Genomic DNA, 16,387 nt, shown 5'->3' with positions numbered 1-16,387 from the left:
AAATATATTTTCATTCCATAAGGGGTGGTGGGAGTGGGGCAATTGAAATTTGATTCTACTGTGTGTGTGTGTGTGTGTGTGTGTGTGTGTGCTGGCGCATTGCGGGTCATAATTGGGTTACATTGAGACCCTTTGAACACTGGCCCCTGGTATTAGGACACCCAGGGCCACTGGTCCCACAAAGTAGTGGATGCCTTTCAATTCTACGCCAATTGTGTGGGGATAACTTACCCTATATAAAATTTGATGCTCCAAATGATAAATACAATAACAAAATTACATTTAATAAATATAATAATAAATGGATCAACACTCCGAAAATAGTCCTTAAAACCCCACGGGGCACTGTCATGACTGGGTGCCGTGCTTGCCCCCCTCCCACCACGGTAAGTGCTCAATTAACTTTATGGTGATGATACCTACAAGATCGTACCTGGACTATTAGCATCGAGGTATGTATCCCCAATAATGTCTCAACAGTCACTATGGCCAGTAGTAATACCCAAGCGAACACTAGCCACACTATTATGGGAATAAATATTAATAATACTACTATCCAGGGAACTATTAGCAACCAAATTACACAAGTAAATGTTACCAATAGTAGTGATACTGAGACAAACATATAGCAACAATGATGCAAAGTTCAAATAAATAATAATGACAGGCTAACTCAAGCACCACAATAATACAGCAAATACTGGGTAACAACAAGGATAAAATCCTAGCAAAGCAATTATTAACAGCCCCGACAATTGAAATCAGCAGAGGCAATAACTATTAGCAGTGGCAATAATTATTAGCAGAAGCAATAACTATCAGATGAAACAATAACTTTTAGCTGAGGCAGTGCAGAACAACCCCCCTAATAACAGTCCCATTCATTGAACACCGACTCTGATTAATGCAATGTTTCAGAATCTTGCTGTAGATCCTTCACTGGCTTGGATGTGCCACTGGTGCTGATGAACTAAAAAAAAGGGAAACACAGGCCTTACTTTTTGGCTCCCCACAAGGGCATGGCAATTTGCCAATGTACTTGTCTATGAGTACTTATCTTAAGGGCCCCTGACCCGGCGTCGGGATGTGGCGCTAGTAGTCCTCCTTCCCTCTAGCTCAATCCGTCTCTTGGACCCACATCTCCACTCTGACTTCTGGGCAGCACTGTCAAGGAGGAGCTGGAAAGCAGAGCAGAAGCTGTGCAATCACGGCTATCAGTATTGTTGGGAGAATGCTTCCCACAATAATACAAGCAACTTCAGTTCAGTCAAAGAATAGTATAGCTCACTGGACTACTATACTACTTATTACCACTGGCTCAACACAATTAGGATTTTCTTCTTAATAGTTAACGGGCTTCCACAAGAGCGAACTCTAATATTCACTGTATTAACATTTCAAATAGATTAAACAAGTATACTCCCTGTATATTGCAAATCTCTGCTGGATGGCTTAGCACAGTCCTCGCTTCTCTTCTCCCCCAGCTGTGCTTCCTTGCTTCTGGTTGCGTCCGCCGGCTGGTCTCTTTCATCAAATCCAGTGATCCTGTCGATGTGTACTCTACTTGGTGCTCTCTCACATATCTCGTTCTTTTCACTATCTTTCAATTGCTTATTTCTGCCACTCTTAGTTTAGTCTGTCTGTGTCAGTATCCAGTGCCTTGTTTATGCACTCAGTCTCTCTGTGCTCTCTTCCCCTGTATTCGGTCCATACCCTTTTTTATCTCTTTTTTTAATCTCTTTTTACATGTTTAGTCAAGGCGGACCTCTGTAAGATGTACGGGTGTATGACGGACATGACCCCTGCCTTCATGTTCTTCTACCTGTTGATCTCGGGTGTTGGGTTGTACTGCAGGGACCTCCCCCAGTACCAGATCCACGGGTAGGTGAGCAAGCCTCCCGAACATAATAAAAAAGGGGTTAACCCTGTACTGCTATGTATGGTGTTATTATACCCATGGGTTACCTCAGCCAGTTTCTTCACCCACTGGGCTTGATCCTCTTCCGTCAAGGCTCCCAACAAAGACAGCAAGGTCCGATTGAACCATTCACAAGCTCAGTTACCCTGGGGATAGTAGGGGGTCGTGTCCGTCATACACCCATACATTTTACAGAGGTCCGCCACTTGACTTGACTCAAAATTAGGTCCACGATCAGAGTGGAGGCGCTCTGGGCAGCCGAATAGTTGAATGACATGTTTCCATAACATCTTCACCGTGGTCAGAGCAGTCTGGTCTCAAGTAGGAATTGCCTGGGCAAACCTAGAGAATAAATTGATTACCAAGATACCAAGATGTATGGGTGGGTGTCCCCCAGTCTCCCCAGCAACAAATAATCCACAGCCACCTTCTCCATGGGGTAAGTACTCTATCGGGGTCATGGGTACCCGGTTCTCCAATCCACGTTTGGTCAAGATGCATTGGCTGCATGTTCTGTTCCACTTGTGTATATCCTCTCTCATATGCGCCCAATAGAACCCTCTAAGCACTCGATCTTTCACCTGCCTGGCCTCTTCTGCTTCTTCTGGTCTCGGACAGAATATCGGCATTTGCATTGTTGTGGCCAGACCGATACTTAATAATAAACTGGAAATTGGCCAGTTGCACCACCCAGCACTGTTTGGTTGCCCCCAGTCTTGCCGTATGCAGGTGCACCAGTGGATTGTTGTACGTGAACACCATGAACGGGGCCCCACATAGGTAGTCTTTACATTTTTCGTTGACTACCCACTTAAGGGCTAATAGTTCGAGCTTAAACTATTACTATAGCTTAAACTATGAAAAAGACCTAGGAGTTTATGTTGACTCAGAAATGTCTTCATCTAGACAATGTGGGGAAGCTATAAAAAAGGCCAACAAGATGCTTGGATATATTGTGAGAAGTGTTGAATTTAAATCAAGGGAAGTAATGTTAAAACTCTACAATGCATTAGTTACAAAAATGATATTGCTGCTCTAGAAAGAGTGCAAAGAAGAGCAACCAGAATTATCCCGGGTTTAAAAGGCATGTCGTATGCAGACAGGCTAAAATAATTGAATCTATTCAGTCTTGAACAAAGAAGACTACGCGGCGATCTGCTTCAAACATTCAAAATCCTAAAAGGTATAGACAACGTCAACCCAGGGGACTTCTTTGACGCTGCATACCAGATACTGCAAACTGGAAAGCTGCACGACCTTCACAGCTTCTCAGAAAGCACACCCACCTTAGTTTTAGATTGAATCTGCTCCTTGGTTGGGACCCCAAAGTTATACTGATACATGATGCCAGTATGTAGAAGGGCTGCATTAGACTGTATTCACTTGTATAGTGTATGGTTGTTTATGGTATTCTTTGGTAGGGTATTATTATTATTATTATTATTATTATTATTATTATTATTATTATTATTATTATTTATTTCTTAGCAGACGCCCTTATAATACATTTTTTATATGTTGTGTTATTGTTTTTCAAACGTGGATCTTCAAGCTTGCTGTGTAAGCGCAACTTCAAGGTTTGAAGAAGTTTCTGCAAATAATGCTCTGTTGTTTTATCTATATTGTGCAGCCAAGAGATCCTATTTTTATTTAAAACATTTTAACCTTATTTTCAGATTTAACAGTTTTCTCCACAAAACACTGTTCAGAACCGCAAGAATAAAATGACTACAAGTACAAAGGATCTCATCCTTAAAGAGCTAGAAGAATTACTTCAAGAAGAGTACAGACGATTTACATGGAAACTGAGAGATATGGGACTGAAAGAAGGATATAAACACATTCCTAAAAGCCAGTTGGAAAATGCAGAAAGAATTGATGTTGTGGACAAGATGATTGATTTCTATGGTGATGATTATGCTGTGGAGGTCACAGCTGAAACCCTGGTTGCCATCAACAAGCTTGATCTTGCTGACAGACTGAAGAGAGACGTACAAAAGTGTGAGTATAGATCTATTAATCTGGGGTTCTCCTTAGTCCTGAGGACACATTCTTGTGCACATTGACATGCTCAAGAAGCACATTGAAAACTACCCAAAACAGCATCTCTTTTGACAGTTCAGGTCATTATACTTATGCTGATTATGGGCTCCACATACAGCTTCCAGACAGCCTAATAAAATATCCCATGGTGGTTTATTTTACTTCTGAAAAATAACCAATGCTTATTTTTTTTATGACTCAGCCAATGTGTTTTAAATAGTTTTTTATTTGTATTGATAATATTCACATATAATGCAAAATCAGACAAACACTGTTCAAAGACATTTGCATGTTTCTGCATTATAAAATGTGATTTATGAAATTTAAGAGCCATCTATAAATAAGCTATTTCAAGCAATGTCCTTAAGAATCATCCTTATTTTCAGATTAATCTGAATCCTCCATTTATCACAAACAAAGAGCACAACAATGCAATGATGGAATAAGTCATTTCTTAATCAGTATTGAACAGTGAGAAATGGAGACCAGTATGTCTCAATTAAGTGAGTAAAAATGTATTTGAGTTAACTATTCATTTTACATTGAAACAATAACCATTTTTACTATATTATCCACAGTCACAGAAACTGCAGGTAAAAATCCACAGACCTTGTCTGCTGACACTCCAGAAACCAGAAGCAGACTCCCAGGCAAGTTTATCTCAACCGTTCCTCTATGCATTGTGTTTAGCAACACTTCCATATATTCTTGGATATATTGGTCATTATTTCAATTTGTGAATTATAAAACATACAGAAGTATGGATCTTTTTTATTGCTCCAGTGGCCTTGATAATTTAAACTGTGTGTGACACATTTAATTGCTGTCCTGTGTATTACATTCATTATAATATGCAATTATAAAATACAAATACAGTATATTAGTTGGTCTTTGTAGAGAAGCAGGGTATTGCAATGGATTACTTGAAAATAAATTGACCCAGCAGATGAAAGGCATTGTAATTTGAATGCGTTATGAACTGCACACCTCACAACCCCTATCTAGTTAAGATGGAATACTCAGATCTCAACAAACCAACTATTGCAGTGCAAACATACAGCTGTAAACATTGAGGCTAATCATGTCACCTGCAGTGCACTACACAGCTCTAAACATTGAAGCTAATCATGTCACCTGCAGTGCACTACACAGCTCTAAACATTGAAGCTAATCATGTCACCTGCAGTGCACTACACAGCTCTAAACATTGAAGCTAATCATGTCACCTGCAGTGCACTACACAGCTCTAAAAATTGAAGCTAATCATGTCACCTGCAGTGCACTACACAGCTCTATCATTGAAGCTAATCATGTCACCTGCAGTGCATTACACAGCTCTAAACATTGAAGCTAATCATGTCATCTGCAGTGCACTACACAGCTCTAAACATTGAAGCTAATCATGTCACCTGCAGTGCATTACACAGCTCTAAACATTGAAACTAATCATGTCATCTGCAGTGCACTACACAGCTCTAAACATTGAAGCTAATCATGTCACCTGCAGTGCACTACACAGCTCTAAACATTGAAGCTAATCATGTCATCTGCAGTGCACTACACAGCTCTAAACACAGCTCTAAACACACCAGCTCAGGGAGGTGTAGACTATTCTTTTAATGTATAAACTATTATTAATCAGGGGTAGATGTGCTAAAGTGTTGCGCCTGTCGCAATAGTCACAAAGAGTCGGAAGTCTGGGTGAAATGTACTAAACATGCGCAATGTTATCAGCGACTTTTTAGGGAATGCTTTGCGGCAGCAGTTTTTCTTTGCGTTTCAACCTTAGATGAATATGTAATTTTGGGCGTTCCTCCATGCAGTCGCAAAAAGGGGTTCTCAAATATTATAATGAAATGTATTTAAGCTGCCGGCAATTGCAACACTTACAATTGCATCAATTTGTTAAGAACTTTTGAAAGCATGTTTTAAACAGTTGCTATTGTGCAATTGTGTTGGGAGCAACAATAGAATGCACACACGTGCCGCTAACCCCTCCAGCTCATTCTGAGCATCTGTAAAGGAAGAGGAAACACACCTATTCTATTAATGTGAAGGTGGTTTGTAATTGTGCACAATTTACCACTGCACCACTAACTAACGTAACATAAATAAAAACTGGCAGTATACATTTGGCTTATAGGCTACTTATGATAATATGAATTAGTGGTATAATGCAAAATTTGTTGCTGGTCCTTGAAATTCATATTAACTAGAATTGACTGTCCTCCTGTAAGTATCATAACTTGTCAATGCTGCACCATGATCTATTTTGTGTTAATTGTCTAGGGTGCCAAGTTAATAATAATAATAATTACAAAAATATTACAATCATTTAGTTTCAATTTAAAATAAATGAAATTTATAATTAAAGTTTGGGAGGAGGGTCAGACACCAATCTCTGCGTCACCAAATTGAATCATTCAATTTACACATTAGCTAATTAAATTGTTAGCACTATAAATACCCTCTTCACCTATCTCTCAGTTGCGTTTCGATTTCATCGTAACCCACCACCTCCCCATCTCCACCTTAATAACAATTTTTATGTTTTATCAATGGGGGTCTCGGCCTCGTCCATTCGGACAGGCAGCGAGCCCTCAAACCAAGTTAGGTTTGATGCCAAATGAATGTGTATATACAACATACTTCTCTGTAAAATCGCATACTCCGCATTCTCCACAATAAATATTTGTACTAAAACATTTTGTGATTGGTGTTTGTCCTGAACTACTGAATATATTATTTGCATTGTACACCAATGTGTACAGTGCAGCAGCATGATTTATTTTGTGTTACTGGTAGCCTACAGGCTAAAGTAAAAAGAAAGTGTCCCAGGTATTCATTTGATACTGCACTGTATAGGCCTACTGTACAGATTCATATTTTTTTCATAATGTAATGTGAAGCCTACCCAAAACACATTAGTGTTATTTCAGCGCAATGATTTATACATTTAAAATACACTGAGCACTATAAATGTATGTGTGTCCGATTTTATTGTATTTTTTTAAAACCCGACACCTCCTACTGTCGGACAAACATCCGGTTTAGCGAGGGGCTGCTGTAGGATTATGAAAAGCTTTTTGATAGAAACACATTTTTTATTTGGGGGTGAAGGTGGGAGCCCCACTATAGAATCGGATGGGATTAAACTTTGTAATATATATATATATATATATATATATATATATATATATATATATATATATATATACAGATGTGCTCAAATTTGTTGGTACCCTTACAGCTCATTGAAATAATGCTTCATTCCTCCTGGAAAGTGATGAAATTAAAAGCTATTTTATCATGTATACTTGCATGCCTTTGGTATGTCATAGAATAAAGCAAAGAAGCTGTGAAAAGAGATTAATTATTGCTTATTCTACAAAGATATTCTAAAATGTCCTGGACACATTTGTTGGTACCCCTTAGAAAAGATAATAAATAATTGGATTATAGTGATATTTCAAACTAATTAGTTTCTTTAATTAGTATCACACATGTCTCCAATCTTGTAATCAATCCTGAATCTTGTAATCAGCCTATTTAAATGGAGAAAAGTAGTCACTGTGCTGTTTGGTATCATTGTGTGCACCACACTGAACATGGACCAGAGAAAGCAAAGGAGAGAGTTGTCTGAGGAGATCAGAAAGAAAATAATAGACAAGCATGGTAAAGGTAAAGGCTACAAGACCATCTCCAAGCAGCTTGATGTTCCTGTGACAACAGTTGCAAATATTATTAAGAAGTTTAAGGTCCATGGAACTGTAGGCACCCTCCCTGGGCGCGGCAGCAAGAGGAAAATCGACCCCAGATTGAAAAGAAGGATAGTGCGAATGGTAGAAAAACAACCAAGGATAACTGCCAAAGAGATACAAGCTGAACTCCAAGGTGAAGGTACGTCAGTTTCTGATTGCATCATCCGTCGCTTTTTCCATGGAAGAAGACCCAGGAGGACTCCACTTTTGACAGAAAAACATAAAAAAGCCAGACTGGAATTTGCTAAAATGCATATTGACAAGCCACAATCCTTCTGGGAGAATGTCCTTTGGACAGATGAGTCAAAACTGGAGCTTTTTGGCAAGTCACATCAGCTCTATGTTCACAGACGAAAAAATGAAGCTTTCAAAGAAAAGAACACCATACCTACAGTGAAACATGGAGGAGGCTTGGTTATGTTTTGGGGCTGCTTTGCTGCACCTGGCACAGGGTGCCTTGAATCTGTGCAGGGCACAATGAAATCTCAAGACTATCAAGGCATTCTGGAGCGAAACGTACTGCCCAGTGTCAGAAAGCTCTTTCTCAGTCACAGGTCATGGGTCCTCCAACAGGATAATGACCCAAAACACACAGCTAAAAGCACCCAAGAATGGATAAGAACAAAACATTGGACTATTCTGAAGTGGCCTTCTATGAGTCCTGATCTGAATCCTATCGAACATCTATGGAAAGAGCTGAAACTTGCAGTCTGGAGAAGGCACCCAATCAAACCTGAGACAGCTGGAGCAGTTTGCTCAGGAAGAGTGGGCCAAACTACCTGTTAACAGGTGCAGAAGTCTCATTGAGAGCTACAGAAAACGTTTGATTGCAGTGATTGCCTCTAAAGGTTGTGCAACAAAATATTAGGTTAGCGGTCCCATCATTTTTGTCCATGCCATTTTCATTTGTTTTATTATTTACAATATTATGTTGAATAAAAAATCAAAAGCAAAGTCTGATTTCTATTAAATATGGAATAAACAATGGTGGATGCCAATTACTTTTGTCTGTTTCAAGTTATTTCAGAGAAAATTGTGCATTCTTCGATTTTTGTGGAGGGGTACCAACTAATTTGAGCACGTCTGTATATACAGATGACGTTTACATTTATCAAAAACAATGTTATTTTGATTCTTGCACCCTTGCATGTATAGACGTTAATCTTCGGCACCTTCTGCTGCAGCAAACCACAACTCAACTCCCGCTATTTATTTCAACACAACTCTCGCAATGCTAGAGGTCTCGCTAAGAAGATGCAACACATATTTAAAATTAGTATATTAACATATTTTCTTTTGGTACATACGACACAATGTGTACTTTGCGAATTGCCGCTATGAAAATGCAAATTGCGGTATGTTTGCACTGCAACTGGCCCATCTACCTCTGAGTGTTGTGTATCGAAATTCGAAATAAGGAGAGAAATAGGAGTCAGGAAGTTTTCTTTGTTCTTGAATCTTTATTGAACAGACAGCAAAGCACGCGAGTAGACAAGGATGCAGTTGATGAGTGCAGAACCGGACATTAGTTCTGTAAGAGGTTCAATTTCTTCTTAAAAATAATTAATTAGTCTTCTTAAATTCAATCAAAAGACTTTATTTAATAATTACGGTACATCAAAAACAGGAATAAAGTAAAATATAGACAATTCACGGTAGACGTCAGCTGGTGTAATATCTGGGCACAAGGCTTCCTGTATTGTTCTGGTACAGAGATGGTATGTCTGCACAACAGAGTTACAGGTCAATTTACAGGTCTCGACAGGAGTTTTTTTTGAGCTTCAAGGTAACAGAGCTGATGGTCTGAACCGCCAGGGCTTTCTGTGCCCATGACTTTCCGGCACCCCCCCACCCCCCACCATAGAAACGGTTTTTCTGCCCTGGTTTTTTGTGCGTCTTTTTTTCTCCTCCTTCTCTCCAGCCCGAAAATATCGTTATAAGCATCCTTAATTCCTGGACACACAGGCAACTTTTGTCGACGGCAAAAGAGGAAGACATTTGTTGCCTGCGTGTTGCCTTGCAGTTTGAAGTGGTCACAGTGGAGACAAGCCTGCCGTCAACAAGCTGGCAACACACAGGCAACAACGCAATGCAAACCAATCATAATGCAAATTTGTGTCACGAGATGTAAACATGCTGCGAAGGAAGACTCAAAATAAAATGTACAAATTACATTATAACAAACAAAATAAATAAATAAATAAATATCGAAATAAATTACAGCTATTATGTATTTTTTTTTTTTTTGGCACAAATTATCATTCATAACTGCATACACGACAAATTCATTTCAAATAAAACAAATTTTAAAAAAATATGCTACACGTGTATTTTATTACTGTAGAATTATATTCATAGCTTAAATATTTTATTGTAAACGTGGACATTAACATTCGCTTATCCTCATACACACTGTATTGCATATCTATAGACTACATATAATCAACTGGATGAAATGCAGGAATCAGAATGCATCATATACACTGTCTGCCTGACGTTATGGCTGATCATCATGTGACACTACTATCAATTTTGATTGGCTGGTATTGAAAATGTTGCCCTCGTATTGCCGGAAAAATAGAACATGGCCCTAAGTGGGAGATATGTCACCAGCGTGATGCCGGTGTGTCGCCAGGGTGTTGCACAGGGTGGTCACACGAGGCGACAACCGGCAACATCTGTCGCCCCCTTGTTGCCATTGACGAATGTCGCCCATGTGACCAGGCCTTTAAACTAAACAAATAGAAAGTGGGACATTCCCATTTAACCAATAAGCACTTGCCAACGTCCTTTTGGTATTAACAAGCATAATCAATCAGTGTTATTCAAGTCATAGATATCATTTGTATCAAGCAGAAAATAGAACTGAAGGCTATGAAATACCATACCTAATAATATTGAAAGCAGAACTAGAACTAATGATGTGTCAGTAGCCAATCAATGACTTTTAACACAATTTTCGTCACCTATGTAAAAATATTGAAGGTTTCCGAAGCATATAGTCCAACATAACCATAAATCAATGCAACAGTGGCTGGCTTGAACAATAAACATTTCCTCTTTCTCTGCGGTTTGCAGGCTCTTGCAAAAGGAGGAACTGCGATACACTACAAGCCTGTGCAGACTTGCATGGTTCACAAATTTGGGCCATGTTAAATTGTGGTTCAAAAACTTTTTTATTAAACACAGGAAAATCACACAATGTTTAGAGTCAGTCTCAATGATTTATCACCCCTTCACCATTCAAATAGGCACATAAGCAAACATTGCATAATGGAAAGGATGAAAAAGGCTGATGAAACAATAACAGCTTGTGCCATTTAACTGAAACAGAACCATGTGTACACCGTCCCGCACAGGGTGCGTGTTTATCAGAAAAAACAGCTCAGGTAGGGCACACAACTCAGGTAGTGCACACAGCTCAGGTAGATCACACATATCTAAACACACCAGTTCAGGTAGGGACACTGCTCTAAACAAAGCAGCTTATTTGCAACATGTACAGCTCTAAACAGCAGATAATGTGCAACACAGAGCTTTAAACACACAGCTGCGCAAACACCATCTTAAATTGTCTTTAGATTTACCTCCCAGTACCTATAGGAATGTCTCTTAACCATGTTAGCAATCAGTATTAACACACATAGCTATGTTTTCAAATGAATATGGAATTAACATATTCTATTTTTGTTTTCAGTTGCCTTACAAAGGCTGAAAGATGACCACAAATCCTTCCTAAAAAGAAAGTTTGAATGTGTATCCGAATGTATTGCTAAACCTGGGGAGCAATCTCTACTCAATGAAGTGTTTACCAAAGTACACATGACAGAGGGTGAATATGGAGAGTTGAACTACAAGCATGAGGTGAGAGAGATTGAGGTAGCATCCAAGAAAGGAAGATCACAGGTTCAACCCATCAATTGCAATAACATTTTCATACCAAGTGAGAAAAGTCCCAGAATAAGGACTGTACTAACCAAGGGGATCGCTGGCATTGGAAAATCCTTCTCGGTTCAAAAGTTCATTCTTGACTGGGCAGCTGGAAATGACAGCAGTGGATTTGATTTTATATACATTTTTCCATTCCGTGAACTCAATTTAATAAAGAAAGAAATCAGTCTGGTGGAACTTGTTCAATTGTATTATCCACACCTGAAAGAGTGGGAGGATGTTTCATCAGTGGATTCAAAAGTCCTATTCATCTTTGATGGGCTGGATGAAAGTAGATTTGAGCTAGATTTTGCAAGCTGTATGAAGTTGAGTGATACGAAAACAGCAACTGCCTTGGATGTTTTGCTGATCAATCTTATAAAGGGAGATCTGCTTCTCTCTGCGTCTCTTTGGATAACCTCCAGACCTGCAGCAACAAGTTACATTCCTTCTGAACAGATCAGCAGGGTGACTGAGATTCAAGGCTTTGAAGATCAGCAGAAGGAAGAATACTTCAGGAAGAGATTCAAAGATCAAACTCTGACAGAAAAGATCATCTCACACATGAGAACATTGAGGAGCCTTCATGTGATGTGCTATGTCCCGGCTTTCTGCTGGATTATAGCCACTGTTCTGGGACACACATTGGGTGAGAATGGCAATGAGAACATACCCAGAACCCTGACAGAAGTGTATACACACTTCCTGCTTGTTCTGCTGACTTTGCAGAATAAGAAACATGAAAATAGAGAAGAACTACTAAAGCAAAATCAGGAAGCCATTCTCAATTTGGGGAAGTTGGCCTTTCTTAACCTAGAAAGAAACAAGCTGATCTTTTATGAACATGACCTAAGAGAATGTGGCATTGATATAAGACAGTCATCAGTTTACTCTGGGGTTTGCAGAGAGATATTCAAGGAAGATCCAACCTTTCTTAAAGAAACTGTATATTCCTTTATACACCTGACAGTGCAGGAATATTTTGCAGCTTTGTATGTTTGTACATCATTTCAAAACAAAAGTTTACTGAAAAAACTGCTCTTTGCTCTTCGTAGACACCGTTTATGTGATGTGTATAACAATGCATTGAGCAAAGCTAGTAAGAGCAGAAATGGTCACCTTGATCTTTTTCTCAGGTTCCTCTTGGGTCTCGGGATGGAAAACAACCAAACACTGTTGAAAGGCCTTTTGTTAAAAACAGAAGACAATTTAACGGACATCCAAAAAACAACAAAGTACATTAAACAGCTGATTAAGATGAATACCTCTCCAGAAAGAAGTCTCAATCTCTTTCATTGTTTAAGTGAACTGAATGACAATTCTCTTGTTGAGGAGATCAAGGTGTCCCTGACCTCAGGAAATCTTTCGAGACAGAAACTTTCATCATCAGATTACTCAGCACTTGCCTATGTGTTACTAATGTCAGAAGATGAATTGGATACATTGGACTTGAGCCGTCATTTACTGGGAGATGAGGCTCTGCTGAGACTGATGCCAGCTGCAAGATTACATAAAAGACTGATGTAAGTATCATTGTGAATTCTAATGCAGATGATAATTATTTGAAAATATATTTCCATAAAATATTTACAAATTATCATGAAAAAGTATAACTGAAGTGATCACGTAAGGATAAAAATTGAAATGGAAGAAACAGGGTGTGGAAGGTGTGGGGTTCACTGAACACACGGGAGACAAAGTTTATTTGAGACCACCTCACCGGCGTTGTTATTAAGTGGCACAAGGGGGCACTGTTGCTCCGTGGAGGAACAATACCAGCAATGGTAAAGTTAGTCTCCACGGCAGATCACTGGGAATACCAACAATAAAGCCTGCCACTAAGCATACGCAAACACGTACCCTAAATGCACATGTCCACCTCGCACGTCAGGATCACAGAGACACTCTGAGCTTTCCTTTTGTTTTTCAGGTACAAGCATTTATTTTCTTTCAAGTAATACTAAGCACTGACTCATATACTGGTCAGTCCTCTCAATTCATTCTGCCCCTTACAGACAGGCAGTCTACATCTACAAAGCATACCCCTATTAAAAAGCGTGTTTAAACAGCTTGCATCGTCTGTTTAAACACGCTTTTTAACAGCCTTAATTAAACAATTTAGTACCGTTTATTTTTATAATAATATATATATATATATATATATATATATTGTGATATATTGCCCCACTTAGGTTCGTTGCCCCTTTACAAATAGACCCAGACACAGAAATTGGTTCAGGGCTTTCCACGCACTATTAATAATACAAATAATAAACAAAATACAAAACAAAACAAACACCTAGCTCCTTCGGAGCGCTAACTAAGACTCAGGAACACCCTGTCTATAAGTAGGACGGCTAAGCCGTTTCCCCACCAAACAAAAACCCAACAAATTAAAACCACACAGGTTTGACACAGAACTTAACTTTTGTATGACTGCTCAGAAGCAGAGCACCTCATCTGCCTCCTTCTACTCAGCAGCCATGAGCAGACTAGCTGCCTCTCTTAAATACCCTGCACCTGGTCCTAATTTAACAATAACTACCAGGTGCAGGGGATCATTAACAATAAACCAATTAACCAACAATCAAACAAATGTGCATTCTCACATGTTTTTCTTCATGCAGGGAGGATTAACCCCCTCCCTGCTGTGTTACACTTCCCCCCCTTAAGTGCACAGCACTGATCGGCCATTCCAAGGCCACATTTCCCCCACCCCCCCCTTTGAAGTCCGGTGTCCAGCGGAAGGGACCGCGATCCGGCGAGTAGGGACCCAAACGGCTTGCCAGGGGCGACCGACGCATAGGCCGGTAACCTGGACGGTGCAGCAGCAGGCAGAGGTGTGAGCCACGGGACCGGCGCAGCGACCTCTGAGAGTCCAGGGGGAACACAGCGGGAGGAAGGGGGAACGCCAGTGACGTCACACGACCGCGTCGTGACGTCTGCGGTTTCAGGGGAAGCGGAGCAAGGGACCAGGTGAGCAACTGTGGCTGCTGGTGCCCCGACCTGGGCACGAGGTCGAGCACAGGGAGGTCCATGCACTCCGGCAGGGTGTCCACAAGCACGGGGCAAGGGACCGTGCCCGGCAGCACCGGACTGGTTTCCAGGGGTGGTGGTCGGGGCTGTGGTGGAGGTGACTCCCTCACCTCTTCTGGTTCCCGAGACGGCAGCTCCAGCCCCTCTGGCTCCCGAGACTGCAGCTCCACCCCCTCTGGCTCTTGGGTTGGCAGCTCCACCCCTTCTGGCTCTTGGGTTGGCAGCTCCACCCCTTTTGGCTCTCGGGACAGCTCTAGCCCTTCTGGCTCTTGGGACAGCTGCTCCACCCCCTCTGGCTCTCGGGACGGCTGCTCTACCTCCCATTTCTGGAGCAGCAGGTCCAGTTCTGTAGGCTCCCGCTCCGGCAAGCCTAACTCCAGTCTCCACATCCTGTTCTGCTCCACTTGAGCAGCGGTGTTTTTGTTGATCTTCTCGATCAATTCTTTAAAATCCATTGTTCTTTTTACTGGGTCGTAGGGGCGCCCACAGCTTCTGACACCACGTTGTGATATATTGCCCACTTAGGTTCGTTGCCCCTTTACAAATAGACCCAGACACAGAAATTGGGGGTTCAGCACTTCCGCGCACTTTTAATAATACAAATAATAAACAAAATACAAAACAAAACAAACACCTAGCTCCTTCGGAGCGCTAACTAAGACTCAGGAACACCCTGTCTATAAGTAGGACGGCTAAGCCGTTTCCCCACCAAACAAAAACCCAACAAATTAAAACCACACAGGTTTGACACAGAACTTAACTTTTGTATGACTGCTCAGAAGCAGAGCACCTCATCTGCCTCCTTCTACTCAGCAGCCATGAGCAGACTAGCTGCCTCTCTTAAATACCCTGCACCTGGTCCTAATTTAACAATAACTACCAGGTGCAGGGGATCATTAACAATAAACCAATTAACCAACAATCAAACAAATGTGCATTCTCACATGTTTTTCTTCATGCAGGGAGGATTAACCCCCTCCCTGCTGTGTTACAATATATATATTTGCGTCAAGTTGGCTGGTAGTGGATCTCTACTCCGAATAGCTTGTTCCATCTCATCCCACAGATGCTCAGTTGGATTGAGATCTGGTGACTGGGCAGGCCACTGCAGTAAGCTGAATTCACTGTCTTGTTCGTGGAACCATTCCTGGACAATCCTAGCCTTGTGGCATGGGGCATTATCCTGCTGAAAAAATCAATTCGCAGATGGTTACACTGCTGCCATGAAGGGATGCACCTGATTGGCAAAAATAGCGTGTGAGCACTTAAAACTCAATTCCTGTGTGCTGGGGCTGATTTTAAAGGGGCAATGAGTGACTGTGAGCAATGGCCCATTTATACCTCTCGCTCTATACTTTCAGAAAGCGTTTGGGTGGCCCCTAACCTCTCACTATTTACACCAGGGGTGTCAAACTCTAGTCCTCGAGGGCCGCAGGGTCTTCTAGTTTTTATTCCAACTTAAGCTCTCAATTAACTCAATTGATCTATTTGTTAAATTAATATTTTTTCAAGGTCTTTTACAGTTGATGATTTAAAAAATGCACTTGATTCAAGGTGCACAACCTATGAAATATTTTGAGGCCTGGAGAGAACTGTTAAGTTTGTCCCAATTAATCTAATAATTAGACCAATTAAGTAATTGAGAGCTCAGGTTTAATGGAAGCCAGAAGACACTGCAGCCCTCCAGGAACTGAGTTTG

General features: G+C 40.7%; 1 protein-coding gene across 4 annotated transcripts in view; it reads left to right on the top strand.

Annotated features, from left to right (window-relative positions):
* LOC117412421 (NACHT, LRR and PYD domains-containing protein 3-like) overlaps positions 1–16,387 on the top strand; it is a 65,521-nt gene that overhangs the window by 7,033 nt on the left and 42,101 nt on the right. For all 4 annotated transcript variants that reach the window (XR_009307470.1, XM_058988897.1, XM_058988896.1 and 1 more), the window contains exons 2-4: positions 3,595–3,919; positions 4,540–4,611; positions 11,420–13,175. Coding sequence is in view for 3 of the 4 variants with exons in the window: in XM_058988897.1 (XP_058844880.1) it covers positions 3,643–3,919; positions 4,540–4,611; positions 11,420–13,175 (2,105 nt within the window). In the remaining variant the exon portion in view is untranslated. The remainder of the gene's footprint in view (positions 1–3,594; positions 3,920–4,539; positions 4,612–11,419; positions 13,176–16,387) is intronic.

Source organism: Acipenser ruthenus, chromosome 16, assembly GCF_902713425.1.
Source record: "Acipenser ruthenus chromosome 16, fAciRut3.2 maternal haplotype, whole genome shotgun sequence".
NCBI lineage: Eukaryota > Metazoa > Chordata > Actinopteri > Acipenseriformes > Acipenseridae > Acipenser > Acipenser ruthenus.
The sequence above is the reverse complement of the archived record's forward strand: the minus strand, read 5'-3'. Positions and strand labels throughout refer to the sequence as shown.